General features: G+C 43.5%; 1 protein-coding gene across 7 annotated transcripts in view; it reads right to left on the bottom strand.

The window, feature by feature from the left end:
• The window catches only part of RAPGEF4 (Rap guanine nucleotide exchange factor 4), a 467,459-nt gene that overhangs the window by 53,591 nt on the left and 399,243 nt on the right, over positions 1-14,625 (bottom strand). For all 7 annotated transcript variants that reach the window (XM_068245487.1, XM_068245488.1, XM_068245485.1 and 4 more), the window contains 3 exons: positions 13,193-13,223; positions 10,541-10,619; positions 5,566-5,712 (listed from right to left, as the gene is read on the bottom strand). In XM_068245487.1, coding sequence (XP_068101588.1) covers positions 5,566-5,712; positions 10,541-10,619; positions 13,193-13,223 — 257 coding nt within the window. The remainder of the gene's footprint in view (positions 1-5,565; positions 5,713-10,540; positions 10,620-13,192; positions 13,224-14,625) is intronic.

The raw sequence follows: 14,625 nt of genomic DNA, 5'->3' as shown, positions 1-14,625 counted from the left end.
TGCATGAAAGGGGGGGTCACAACACACTTGGCCTAGGGGCGGAAAAAGTATAATTCCGGTAATGTAAACAGGGCGTAGATTTGAACTGGTCCGGACCGGAAGAGGTTAATGTAGTAGCATATGAGCTTCCCCATATGGATTTTATTTAAGCAAGCTTGGGTACTTTGCCAACATCACAGCCAAGAAAATTCAACTTCTACATTGCCGTCATTGTTTAAGTGGAAATCTGTCAGTCATGCAATTAGATTTCCTTCACCTCCTTCTGGATCAACATGACTGAAGATCTGTCAAAGGCTTTCTATGTTTGATTGATGTAATTGCTCTGCACACCCTCACTAACTATGCTATTATGCTAAAGATCTGAAAAGCATAAGACTCAGAGTGCAGCCTTCCACAATATAATTGTTTACTACATCTATGATGTGTTTTAGCCTTAATTTACCAAGAGTGTGTTTTTCATCGCTCATACGTTTATATATACATGGTTATTATAGTGGGGAAAAAAACACTTATGTTACGTCTACATGTAATATTCCAACATATACATCATGTGCAGTATGAGAACCAGTGGTGTATCTAAGGAAAATGCAAGACACAGAGCATTTATATTGTACTTTTGTCCTGACGGACTCAAAGCAGCAGAGCTGCAGCCACTAGGGAGCGCTCTATAGGCAGTAGCAGTGTTAGGGAGTCTTGCCCAAAGTCTCCTCACGTATCCCTCCTCTGTTATAGCGTCCCTTCTGTTGCAGTGTCTGTTAAATGTAATACTGTCTCCGATATAGTGCACCTGATATCGTGCCTCCCTTTCTGTGCCTTTTTTATAGTTCTCCCTCTATTGAAGTGCTTTCCTCTGATCCATTGTCCCTGTTATAGTGCCCCTCTGTTATAGAGCCCTTCTGTAATAGCGCTGCTGTAACAGTGACCCTAAAATAGGTGCTATGGACATCTGTCTGGCCAGATGTTGGGGTCACATGACCCTGAAGTTGAAGACCCTGGGAGGTGAGCTTATGTAATTTTTAGGGGTACAGTCAAAAGAGGCACTGAGCAAAAATGTCACGGGGCGATGACGATAATGGCATCTTGCTAATGAAGCTATTTAATGTTTAAAAATGTCCTGAAACATTAAATAACTTTAGCAATAAGATGTAATTAGCAGCATCTGTGATACATTACCTGGTCCCAACAATCTCTCTAATTCCTGTTTAGTTTGCAAGAGTCCTGTAGCCAGCTAATCACCATGCGGAGACTGAAGCCGCATGGTGATTGGCTGGCTGCCGGACTCCTTTAAACTAACAAGAAAGTAGATAAGAGACGCGATCATCAGAGACTAGATAATGTATACAATCCCCTAGCCTGCTCTGCTCTCACACTGAACCCTCCCTCTACCTAAACCTGACTGCTCCAGTATCGCTGCGTAACCCCCAATCCCCCCTCCCCCCGCACCTAACACTAACCCCCTGACTCTACCTACTCCCTGCTGCCATAGGCGGCAATAGTACAAGCCGCGATTTGCAGCAAGGAGATTAAGTTATGGCACCTGATAAATAGCGGGCCGTAATTTAAACTTCTTGCCGCTAATTATGGCTTGTACTATTGCCGCCTATGGCGGTGCCATTTGTCCTGCGCCATTTTTATCTGCTATGATTTTTAGAATATGCAAAAAGCAAGATGGCTGTCACTGCAACAAAGAGAGAATACATCCTGCTGCTCCGTCCATCCAGGTTAGATAGCAATGTGCCTTTAGTAAAACAATTGTATTTGGGTGTGCAGAGCATGACAGATGAAATGGAATGAAGGGAAGGTTAGCTCAGGTTTGCCTTGAGCAGGTTTCCATGGTTATGAGTGATAATAACTGCGTGTCATCTCTTCCTCATATTTAGTTTCTAAATCCCTCATAATGTTGTACAATCTAAACACACTAGACAAACTGTTTATATTACAGGGTAAGTGCTTTTCATCACACCTAGCCAGTATTTACTAGTATCCTCAGAGGTTATTTATTCCAGACAGCCATGCATTTCACAAGGGCAACTTATGAAGCCTTTGGAAAAATAGCGTTACCTTAAAGTGGATGTAGCAGCATATTTACAGGATATCAGTTTGGGAATATTTGTATTTTAGCAACCCTGCAGTCTAAGCTAGAATCATATTATGGTTATCGTCTTACCTATTATGATTAAACCCAATAACACTGAAATGTGTCTTGTATCTTAAAAATAAAAATCTAAAATAGTAATGCAAGTACATTGCAGAATTGGTCAAAGCCTCATTTTAAATGGGAACTCCACATACCTTGAAAATGGCTACAAACACATATTAGTGCTCCACAAGAGGCTTTGCTATCATTATCATGCATGTGTATAGTACTGACACATTTTCCAAAGTGCTAACTGTCCCTCAGAGCAGCTCACAGTCTGTTATGTTGGTATTTAATTCATAAGGTACTGATAAGATGCTCCGGATCGTAAGCCACACCTAAGTTTAGTGGAGGAAAACCAAGGAAAAAGAAAAGACACTAATCCTGGTGCGTCCGTGGTACAGGTGAGTCTTATGGACCTTTCCCTCCCAATCCCCCCAGTTATTATTTCTCCCTTGTACCCTTTGTGTTTCACTGTGTCTTCCTCTGCCCTTCCTTCCCTCTGTCCATCCCTTGTCCCCCTCAGTCCTGCTTACGTGCCCCCTCTGTCCGTCCTGTGTCCCCCTCTGTCCTGCCCGTGTCCCCCTCTTGTTGAGACTCAGTGAGTGCAGATATTGGCCCCAATGACAGAGCCATGGTTCTGTCCTTGAGACCATTGGCTCCTGTAAGGTTTGGTTCACATTAGCTTTTTGCCAACGGAACCGGGTGCATGGTTCCATGGTCCGTTCCGCTGAACGGACAAATACATGCTGCAGGCCCTAATTTCCCGGACCATTTCGTTCAGCGGAACGGAAACGGAAGGATTTGCAGCACAATAAGAACCTATGAAAACGGGCGTTTTACAGCACACTGGCTGTAAAAATTTACCGTTTTCCCAGATCCAGATGGCCGGACCCGTAAGGCCAGTTCCGCAAAAAAAAAAGAAAAAACGCAGATGTGAACCGGGCCTAACAGCACAGCAGTGGCCATGAATGACAGCGCTGCCCACCTGGTTGGCCGCAGGGCTCTGAAGGCTGGCTGTAAACTTCTGTATTTCCTCACCCCCTGTAGGATGGAGGGTGTGTGACACAGCACAACAGAGGAGGACACAGGACAACAGAGGGGGACACAGGACAATAGAGGGGGACACAGGACAACAGAGGGAGACACAGGACAACAGAGGGGGACACAGGACAACAGAGGGAGACACAGGCCAACAGAGGGGGACACAGGACAACAGAGGGGGACACAGGACAACAGAGGGGGACACAGGACAACAGAGGGGGACACAGGCCAACAGAGGGAGACACAGGACAACAGAGGGGGACACAGGATGGACAGAGGGCACACATGTGGTGCAGCGGGCGGCAGGCAGATTGTGACATTTGCACTATAAGATGCAGGCACTTTCTCCCCCTACTCTTGGGAAAGAAAAATTGCTTCTTATAGTTTGAAAAATATGGTATTTTAAACTCACTTAAAGCAATACTGAAGCAGTGCTAAAAAAAAAGGGGGGGGGGGGGGGGGGACTCTGGTTCCCTTAGAGCAGGCATGTCCAAAGTCTGGCCCAGCATGCAGGAGTCACCTTGTATCGCCACTCTGCCTCCCGCTTTCCTCACCTGTAAATTATAAGCCACCACTGTAGCAGCCACTGATTAGCAGCTGCCCCTATGCCAGCAGCAGTAACAGCCACTGGTTAGCAGCTGCCACTGTACCAGCAGCAGTAACTGCCATTAGTTAGCAGCTGCCACTGTGCCAGCAGCACTATGCCTGCATACTGAAAGGGACATGCTAACTGCACATGGTATTTGCGTTATTTCCCATGGAACTAATTCATTTGACAAAATGTTATAGGCATAGTGTACCTAATGAGAACAAGCAAAAATGATGTTTAATTTCGCTAGTGCGGTGCGGCCCCCTAGCACTCTCAAGCACGGTGATATGGCCGTTGGCCTAAAAAGTTTGGGCACCCCTGCCATAGAGACTTCCCAGTTCTTGCTCCATGCCCTCGTTTCCGTGTTGTCACCCAGTAATTTTATGCACTTTCAGTCTTTGGAAGTACTTCCAAGACAGGAGCATTTGTATTGCGCATGCGGAAACCTGGACTCCAGCAAGCGCAGTATGGATCCACTCATTTTTGAAAATACTCAGGAACACTTGTACTTCCAAAGGCTGCCCGAGGAGGGCTGAAGATGTATTCGACCAAGCTGGATGAAGAACTTCAGCAGGGCTTGGAGCTGGAACAATGGCACGGCATGAGGACAGGAAAGGCTCTATGGGATCCATAGGTGAGTACCTCTCTCATTGTTTTGTGCCACTTCAGATTTACTTTGAAGAGGAACTTCAGCCTAAATAAACATACTGTCATTAAGGTGCATTAGTTATGTTAATTAAAATAGATAGGTAATATAATCTCTTACCCACCCTGTTTTAAAAGAACATGCAAATGTTTGATTTCATGAGGGCAGCCATCTTTTTGGTTAAAAGGAGGTGAAAGGGAGCATGAGACACAGTTCCAACTGTCCTGATCACCCTTTCCAGTTGCTAGGCAACTAGAATAATAACATAGGAAATCCCATCATGCTTTGCACAGCATCACGGAAAAAAAATGCCCGGGCAGTTTTGTTTGATGGGGCGGAGCTTAGCTTCTGTGCAGCTAAAAATGAGGATTATGCAAGAAAAACAAAGTTCTGATGCTGTGAAACTGTTAAAAAAACACCAAGCATTTTCAGTGCTGCTGAGTAGATTAGTCTGGAGGCTCACTTTAAGTAGGTACACTGAATCTTTCAAGCATATGACATATGACTATATCACATAGACATATGACTATGGTAGGGGGATAAGATGGCGAGCCCTTCTGAAATATTAAATAATAAATAATAAGCTGCTGCTCTTCACAGTCCAGTCAGCATACCCCGACCCACAATTGCTAGAGAACAGTGGAGAGAGGTAGGGTCAGGCTGCTGGTGGTGATATTAGGCTGGTCAGTATAGAGCCTAGGATGGATGGACAGGAATACAAGGTAAGACACTCATGTATGCAGTATGTCAGGCATAGATTTAGCTATCACTGCTGTTCAGATTTTAAGTTATTTGTATTTGCTAACCAAGTGTGACATTTGCTCAGCAACAACGCAAGGGCATCTCTGCTCTGCTACCGGCCATTTCTGTAAACTGAGTCGTTTTCCCGCACAGTTCTAGCTGATCATTTCGGTAATATTTTGGGAATTGGCCGCACTGTTACCCTACAAGGCGGCGCGGTGGCCGTCTTCTGCAAGATCTACTTCCAGCACCCAGCTTGGCCTATTTACTCAGTGGGGAACTGTACTGTTGTTTGTAATCAACTCAAATTATCTCAAACGCTTCGATAAAACCATTGCTATTTGTGTGTTTAACCTTGAGTTTTTAAATTATTTTCTATGAGTGGAGGGAATGATAGTCAAACGGTACCTCCCGCAGAACTGATCTTCACGAGTATCAAGCTTTCGCCGGAGCCCAGTTTGTCAGCTACAGCCGAAAGCACCTCCTTCACCGAGGCGGCCACTTGCACGCGGATGGTGGTGTACGTGTGATCGATGCAGTACACCTTGAAGAGAACTGCACAGAAGAGAGATACACAGTTCAAATGTTAAACAATGGAAACATGGAATCTGTTAATCAAGTGTAAGCAGCTAGGGTTTCTAGGCAGAGTGTTAAAATACATTGATATAAAAAGAGTGCTGTCGAAATGCAATGCAGAGCGGTGTCCAGACTCCCTGTTCACTCGCATGCCTCATTCACTCTAAGCAGCACAGATGATATAAAAAAACATAGTTTAACAAAGTGGATAGGCATTCCTTATTCACAAATATTGAAAGGGTCCATGTCACACAGTGCACCACTGTGACCTGCAGCAGTGCTGAGTGGTGCGCATTGTTCAGCACCACTGCATGGGTGAACTGGCCTTAGAGTAAAGCTCAGTTCACATTCAGCTGGGTGTCCGTTGACCAACTGGAACAGACAGTGCAGTGTGTGCTCTGATGGTGCGTTGTGGTCTGGTTGGAGTCTGGAGCATATGCATTCCAACCATAGGCTATATGGGTAATGTACTGTTGCACACTGATCTGTCAGTTTTCGCAAGGAAAGGACGGCAGTAGGTGTAGTAGGGGCGCTGGGTTTGTGTGGCTACATGTTTGTCCTTTATGCAAAGTAGCCTACACTGAAAGCTATTAGTTGGGCAGCATGGTGGAGTAGTGGATAGCTCTCTCGCCTTGCAGCGCTGGGTCCCTGGTTCAAATCCCAGCTAGTTCACTATATGCATGGAGTTAGTATGTTCTTCCTGTGTCTGCGTGAGTTTCCTCCGGGCACTTCGGTTTTACACCTACCTCCCAAAAACATACAGATAATTAATTGGCTTCCTCCAAAATTGGCCCTAGACTACGATACGTAATATACTGTAGGCATATGACTATGGTAGAGATTAGTTTGTGAGCCCCTCTGAGGGACAGATAAGTGACAAGACAATATGCTCTATACAGCGGCACGGAAGATGGCGCTATATAAATACTAATATCAAACAAGTGACAGAGCTCAAGGCTGCAACTGAAATGAAAGCCAACAGAGGCATGCAGAGCCCCACAGGCATGCAGAGCACCACAGGGGCTAAATACATGCCTTGAGTGCAAATCAGATGCAAATTATGTACTAATTCCTAATCTAAAAATGTGAATGCAGATTGAAGCACATGAATGCAGCTATCCAAAATGTATACTTACGTTAATTTTGTACAACAGGAGACATTGGCAGCGCTGCATTTGAATGCAGATTAGGAATTTGAAAGCAGAGGACCATTCATCGCCGTGGGGAAGTCTAGTAGGGAATAATTTGTGCACATACTATTTATACTGAAGCTCACGCCCTCCTTTGCTGTAGCTGTTATGAATGCAAGTTGTAATTTTGTCCATATTCTGGAGCTCTGCACATCTTTGCAGGTAACTAATTGGGGTACAGCATCTGTCTGGAAGTGCTGCCAATGTCTCCTGCTATATAAAATACTAAACAACAATAATTTGAATAAACCTTTATGGTGTGTGCACCTGGGACAGGTCTGGTTGGCATGAGTGCTAATCACTTAGCTACACTGTTTACCACTAACTGAATAATATAAAGGGATTATATCAGGGACGCACCTACAAATTGCCCCCCTCCAGCAAAACTGTGATTTGCTTCTTGCAAGGCTTCATGTGATCTCTTGCATAGGCTTCATGCTCAGGAGAAGCTACAATCATATTACGTATTAATGGTGGAGAGTATATTGGAATTGTAGTGCAGCTGCCATGGTCCAGCTGATGTATGTGATGTGTGATATTATGATATTAATGACAGGATCACTTAGGAAAACAAGGATTCTGGAGGCCTCCTTCATCCATCTTAAAGACAATAGATATACTGTATCTCTTTTTAATCCTGGAGATGGTGTGCAAAAGCTAATGCACTGGCTGCTTCCTGTGCTGAGCTGGGAAGAGGTTATCTGACCCTTTACAAGAGAGCTAAATATCTTCTATGACTCACAAACATTGATAAAGAAAAACTATTTACTAGTAAACTGACCCGGAAAGACCACAAACCTGACTCTGAAAATAGTTTACAGCCACTTGAAACGGCCATTTAAACAACCAATTTTCTTTCTCTGGTTTGTTTCACATTTTGACCTCTGAAATGGTAATTGGCCAGAACATGTGCACCCCCTGCTAAAACAATACAATGTGATATGAAATCCAACATAGCAAAAGCAACCCAGGTCAACGTTCATTTATAGCTCTGTTAGAATCTTCACAATTGACTGAGAACACAAAAAACATTTTGGACCTTGATTCGGTAGCAACTACATACCTTACTTAAAGGGATACTGTAGGGGGGGTCGGGGGAAAATGAGTTGAACTTACCCGGGGCTTCTAATCCCCCGCAGGCATCCTGTGCCCGCGCAGCCGCTCACTGATGCTCCGGCCCCGCCTCCGGTTCACTTCTGTAATTTCTGACTTTAAAGTCAGAAAACCCCTGCGCCTGCGTTGCCGTGTCCTCGCTTCCCCTAATGTCACCAGGAGCGTACTGCGCAAGCACAGACCATACTGGGCTTGTGCTATACACTCCTGGTGACATCAGCGGGAGCGAGGACACGGCAATGCAGGCGCAGGGGTTTTCTGACTTTAAAGTCGGAAATTCCAGAAGTGAGCCGGAGGCGGGGCCGGAGCATCGGTGAGTGTCTGCACGGGCACAGGATGTCTGCGGGGGACCATTACAAGCCACGGGTAAGTTCAACTCATTTTCCCCGGACCCCCCTACAGTATTCCTTTAATGCAATGATAGACAACGTATTATAATATTGGGTCAAACTTACTACAGCTCTCAAGGCAGAAGAACATCAGAGAACTTTGAAAATGTACCGGCCATTAAAGAAAACCTGAACTGAAAATAAACTGTAGCAGTATGGTATCATCCTGATTTAAAACTTCTTGAAAATAAACTGGTGAGCTAAACGACCATCTCTATAGTCCTAATCCTAAATAAGACTCTACTGCAAGCCCATAGTTGATATTTTTGTTTAAAAGGTTAAAAATCCTAGTGTAAAGGTGTGACCATCTCAAATGAATGATAATGTCTAATTGGCTCCCATACAGACACATATTGAACTACCTTTTATGCTTTTTTCAGCCACACAGGAGTTTTATTATCTTCAATTACTTATCAGTGAGAGTCACATGCATTTCCAACTGCATAGAATATGACAGTCCTTTCACACTACATCTGTTGCCTTGTGGCCTGGATGCAATTATATTTCTATGGTTCTTCCACTTTGGTGCATTTGCAGTGTGACCATGACGTGCAACATGCTGTGCATTATAGTACACATTGCGACTTTTTATCACCATTGTATTCCTATTTTTCAGGATGCACAACGCAACAGGTATAGTGTCAAAGTAGCCGCACAGTTACAACAAAGAAAACAAGGAACACAGCATAGTACTATGTAGTATTGGGACTGTACATACACGTTCATCTCTTCATGTTACATGTCACTTCAGGTACACTTTAAAGGGAATCTGAAGTGAAAATAATCTTATGAGATAATGATTTATTTGTATGTGTAGTACAGCTAAGAAAATAGAACATTAGTAGCACAGATATGAGTCTTATTTTGTTTACAGTACAGAAAGCGTTAAGAAACTTCAGTTGTTATCAGAGGTGCCTGGTGCACCAGGCCGATCAGGTGGTCACCTGGAGCGCTGTATGTGTGTGTGGGGGGGGGAGGCGCAGCCATGCGTTGGGGGGGGGGGGGGGAGCTGCGCGTCTAAGGCCAGTAGAGGAGTCTTCTATCAAGTGAGTGAATGTCTTTCTTTACAGGTGCCTCACTAGCACCAGGGCAGTTATAGCTATATACAGTATACAGTATATGTATGTGTATATATATATATATATATATATATATATATATATATATATATATGTTGTATATATACCAGGGCACTAATGAAGGGGGGGGGGGGCAAAAAAGAGGAGCCTACATGCATAATTTTCTGCCTGAAACACTGCCGCAAGAAGTGTATTTTCTGGTGAAACGCTGCCGCATTGCGATTATTTTCTGGTGAAATGCTGAAGTATTACGATTATTTTCTGGTGAAACGCTTCCGCAATACATGTATTTTCTAGTGAAACGCTGCTGCATTACAATAATTTTCTGACAAAACGCTGCTAAATTATAAATATACGTATTACAATTTTTTTCTGGTGAAACACTGCCGCATTACGATTATTTGCTGGTAAAACGCTGACAATGGGGGGAGGGGGGGGGGCACATGTTTCCTCGCTTGGAGTGACAAAATGGCTAAAGGTTCCCCTGGTTGTTATCTATGCAAAAGAGCCTCTCTGAGCTCTCCGACCCGACTTGAGTCACGGTTTTCTGGAGCACTTATACATCAAAGAAACAGTCAGAGACAGATTAAGATTTTTACTGCAGGGAAATGTAAAGGGTCATTAGCTCTGCTTGTTTTATAGTTTAAAATACAGAGTGTGGCTTCTAATTGCAAATATGACAGAATTATGCATTGTTATATAAAAAAAGCTATATATCTAAAGATAAAAATATGAGACTATTTTCTTTGCTACTAATGTTCTACCAGTTATTAGTACGACACATACAAATCATTACATTATAAGTTGTTTTTTTTTTTACTTCAACTACTTTAGCCTGTTGGACATATCTGCTACGTTCAAAAAGCTGCTGCCGGGTTACCGCCCCCCCCCCTGCCACCGCCCGTTAGACCGGAGATCAATGAATGGGAACATTTCAGCATCTTCCTTCTCATATGTCAACATTTGCAGAGCATATGAAGTAAACCAAAAAGATTAGCTGAAACATGTAGTAATCGAAAAAAAAAGGAAAACCTACGTTCATCTGTGCTACGTATTGGCTGCCGCTTCTGTAGTCTTTCGTCACCAGTGCTGAACTGCCTCAATAGCACTTTGTGCTGTCAGTGAAAGAAAGAAAAAAACCCTGTTTTTTTAAATCAGTTATTATCGTTAAAGCCACCAAAACTATGTGCTAATGTCACCAGGCAATAGTTAGGGTATAACTTACAACTTATAAAACAATGTAACTGTATTTCCAAAAAGGTTAAAATGCTATATAGAGTATAAATAAAAACAAAATCACGGCCATCCGATATTGGCTCTTGGTCTTGTCCCTTGTGTACACCATTTTTAGTTTGTTTAGAATCGTTTAGTGATATTGTCTATTGGAGATTGTGAATCCTACATATTCTTTGAAGTTTTACATCAAGGAAAGTAACTCTTAAATTGTTGCACTATTTGCCCACACGCTGTGTAAATTTCTTAGTTTTGCAATTTCTACCTTTTAATATGAAGTACAAAATCTTTAAGATGGCTGCTGAGGATAAACCATGTGCTGTTTCTAAGATGGAGAAGGAACCAAGGGCTTGATTCACAAAAGAGTGCTAACTGTTAGCACGGCCGTTTTCGCGCGAATTTTCGCATTGCGCGCGCTCGCGAATTTTCACGCACAAACGTGAATTTTCACGCGAAAACGATATCGATTTCGCGGTAAAATTTGCGTTTGTGCGCGAAAACATTATCGTTTCACGCAAAAATTCGCGATCGTGCGCAATGCGAAAATTCACGCGAAAACGGCCGTGCTAACAGTTAGCACTCTTTTGTGAATCAAGCCCCATGGTGTTCCATCTTATGCTGTGTCTATAGTGCAGATATTAACAATTGTTTGTGCAGACCTGAAGAAGGGTATACCTGAAAGAAGTCAACGTTGTCTTCTTTCTAAACAATTGATCTTACCAATTTTGATGTTGCCCATTTTTATGGGATGTTGTGTCTAAAGATGAACCGCCTTTGAAATCAATTTTTGCACTTTTTGGATACATTAAAAATTCAAGCTCATCTTTATGCACAGCTTTCTGGTCTCTTCAAATGATTTATTATGTACTTATCCTTGTATTTATACTGGTGAACAAACTGGTGTAATGGTGCACCACTTATGCTGGGAATACACAATGCGTTTTTGCAGCATGGTGGTTCGATAGATAATTTCCGACATGTCCGATCTCACGTTCAATCGTTTTGCCGCTCGATTTCTCATAGTAGTGAATGGAAAAAGATAAGAAAAACGAGCAGGAGATTAGAGAATCGATTGGAGAATCAAGCAGCAAAAATGATTGAGTGGAGAATCGTGCGGCAGAAACGCATCGTGTATTCCCAGCATAAGGATGTGGTTTTTATCTAGTCTCCTAATCTACATGAATACATGTGGCATCAGTGAGCCTGGAGCTCTAGAAGCCAGTTCAGAAGTTGCCCAGTAGAGGTGTGAAAACAAGCTGGAGCTAGGACAGGTAGATATGCATTTTTCAGCATGCTCCAATGCAGCCCCACTCTTGATATATTACCCACAGATAAGCTGCCCACCCCCACTCACACACACACACTTCACAGCCAAAATCTGAGTGTCAAAAAATTGTCTTATCTACGTTGATATATAGTACTGGAATATAATCCAATATAGCCAAAAATGGCCCTGTAACAGTTTTATTCAGGCCATGCAGAGAGCTCAGGGCAGCCCCTCTCCCCCACCACATCCCCCCACCCCACACCTCATGTAGTCACTGCTGGTCTCCACTCTAATGTAGAGTGTGCAAAGGAGTGTGGTGTAGCTATCTGTCCTGGTTCTGGTTGCTATAACGCCTAAGTTTGGGTCTTCGGGGTCCCATGCCTTTGTCTTCCTGGTCCCCTGTGACTGCCATCATCTTGCCTTTCTCTGGGCTCTGCTTCCCAATGTTAATATTCAGCTCCATTTCCCAATGAGGCTTAATAACCCCATGGGGGAGCACAACACAGATGAAGGTTGGATGATGGCAGCGATGGGGAAAAGAAAAAGTCCCTGTGACTGGACCTGGTGCTGCTGAAGAAACTCAGTGGCTGGAACCAGAACAGGTGGCAAGACTAATCCCCCCCTATGGAGGTGAAAGGTGAGTCTGGCAAGGGGAGGGTGGACCACAGACCAGGCAAGGAACAAGAGTGGCAGCAGGAGTGGCAGTGAAGCAGGGGCGTAGCAATAGGGGGTGCAGAGGTTGCGACCGCATCGGGGCCCTTGGGCCAGAGGGGCCCCGAAGGGCCCTCCCTGAACTACAGTATTAGCTCTCTATTGGTCCTGCTCTCATAATAGTCATTTCTATAGATGCTTTGAATAGTGGTAATCATTAACAGACTGTTCCCCGTCCACTTCTTGCACCTCTGACACTGTAGTTGCCATTGGCAGGTTTTGGTGCGCCGTATCAATTGTTATGTATAGAGTTCATGGGGGGCCCCATTGCGAAATTTGCATCAGGGCCCACAGCTCCTTAGCTACGCCACTGCAGTGAAGGACCTCTAAGAGGATTACTTAGTCACTAATTTTTACCTGTTCTTTTAGATAAAAAATGGAGAGCTCGGGTTATATTTGAGTACAGACAGTTATTGTGTAAGTTGCGAGAAAAGATTGGTCAGGTGCAACCCCACATACACAAAGATAATCACTCACCTTTTTTTGTTGTCCTTTTCCATCCTCCGTTCTGAAAAATATAAATTTTCCAGGTTATTTTACAGAAAAATGACTTACTGTAGACATGACTTATTTACTGCAAATATAGGAACTCTGGGCTCTAAGAATACCCCCCAAAAAAACCTTTCTTAACCCTCCCAAGAAACCGCAATACGAGTTTGAATAGCTATCATAATTTTAGCCCCACTGCACGATACTAGCAGCTGGGTTATTGGGATGCGTTGACTGCTAACTGCTAATGCCCCACTGACAACTCCAAAATCTTATGGCTGATTTAGACTTGTTCTTAGCATTGTACTTGTTCTTAGTTTGTACTTAACATTATTGTGTGACAGACTGGCAGTGACAGTGACTATACTAAGTTTGTTAGCAGCTTCTGAAGAAAAAAATCTAAGAGCAGAAATATTTTGTTACATTATTATATTACATTTTGCCCAGAGTCCCTCTTTAGATGCATATAATTGATACAATATTTGTATATTCAATAATTTTCAAATGAACAAGTACAGTCACTTACACACAGCACTGTGAGTACAGCACTGCCCTGGCTGTCTTACCTGTCATTACATTTGTCTTTTATGGTGTAGTGGTGTGCAGCCTGCTCCCCTAGCCAATGTCTGTCAGTGTTCCAGGAGCTAGGCTGGCCACCTTTGTCTTAGCTTCCACAGACTAACCTCAGGTGGTGCACGAGCATACATGTAATAAGGAAAACAAAGGGCAGGCACCAAATCTGTTTTACTTGGTGGTGTCTGCCTTCCCTTCGTCAGTAGTGGCGGTCATTCCAGGCATTGGCACACCAGTCCCCTCTTCAGTGAGTGCCACTCTTTCCCCTGTGTTACGTACATGTAATTAGGGCACCTACAAAAAAGGGTGCCGTATATTGCCACTAGTAGGACATTGTTAAAATTACTGCCGTGATGTCCTTTGAATGCATATTTACAACTCACTGAAGCTAACTAATATAATTGCCGGCTACAGGACAAATGATCAGATTGACTTTTAATTAAATAATTAGTGAGCAAATAAAGGAGAGAAAGTGATCTGCTCTATAATATGACTGTATTGAAATAATAGCTAATTGGACTGATTGAACTTTGTGTCAGTGCTTGGCACATGGTACAGTTATTACTGTGTGGTGGAGAGAAGCTTCATATAACATTTTGTGGGTGGTTGTCACCACTGATCTATGCAGGCATATGTGCGGTGTTCTTTGAGCCCCATTCCACTGTCAGTACCAAACGCCTCTAGCCACCTGGTAATACCTGGCAGTTCCAGAGGATCGGCAAACAGGCGATGTACACACTGTTGGCAACTATACATGTGAACCAGCCCTGACCTGCTCACTGTCGCTAAATTAGTGACAGTTGATTAATTATATATTTAATTGGCAAAACATATTTCCTTTCCTGGGT

Source organism: Hyperolius riggenbachi, chromosome 7 (assembly GCF_040937935.1).
Source record: "Hyperolius riggenbachi isolate aHypRig1 chromosome 7, aHypRig1.pri, whole genome shotgun sequence".
NCBI classification, from domain to species: Eukaryota; Metazoa; Chordata; class Amphibia; order Anura; family Hyperoliidae; genus Hyperolius; species Hyperolius riggenbachi.
The sequence above is the reverse complement of the archived record's forward strand: the minus strand, read 5'-3'. Positions and strand labels throughout refer to the sequence as shown.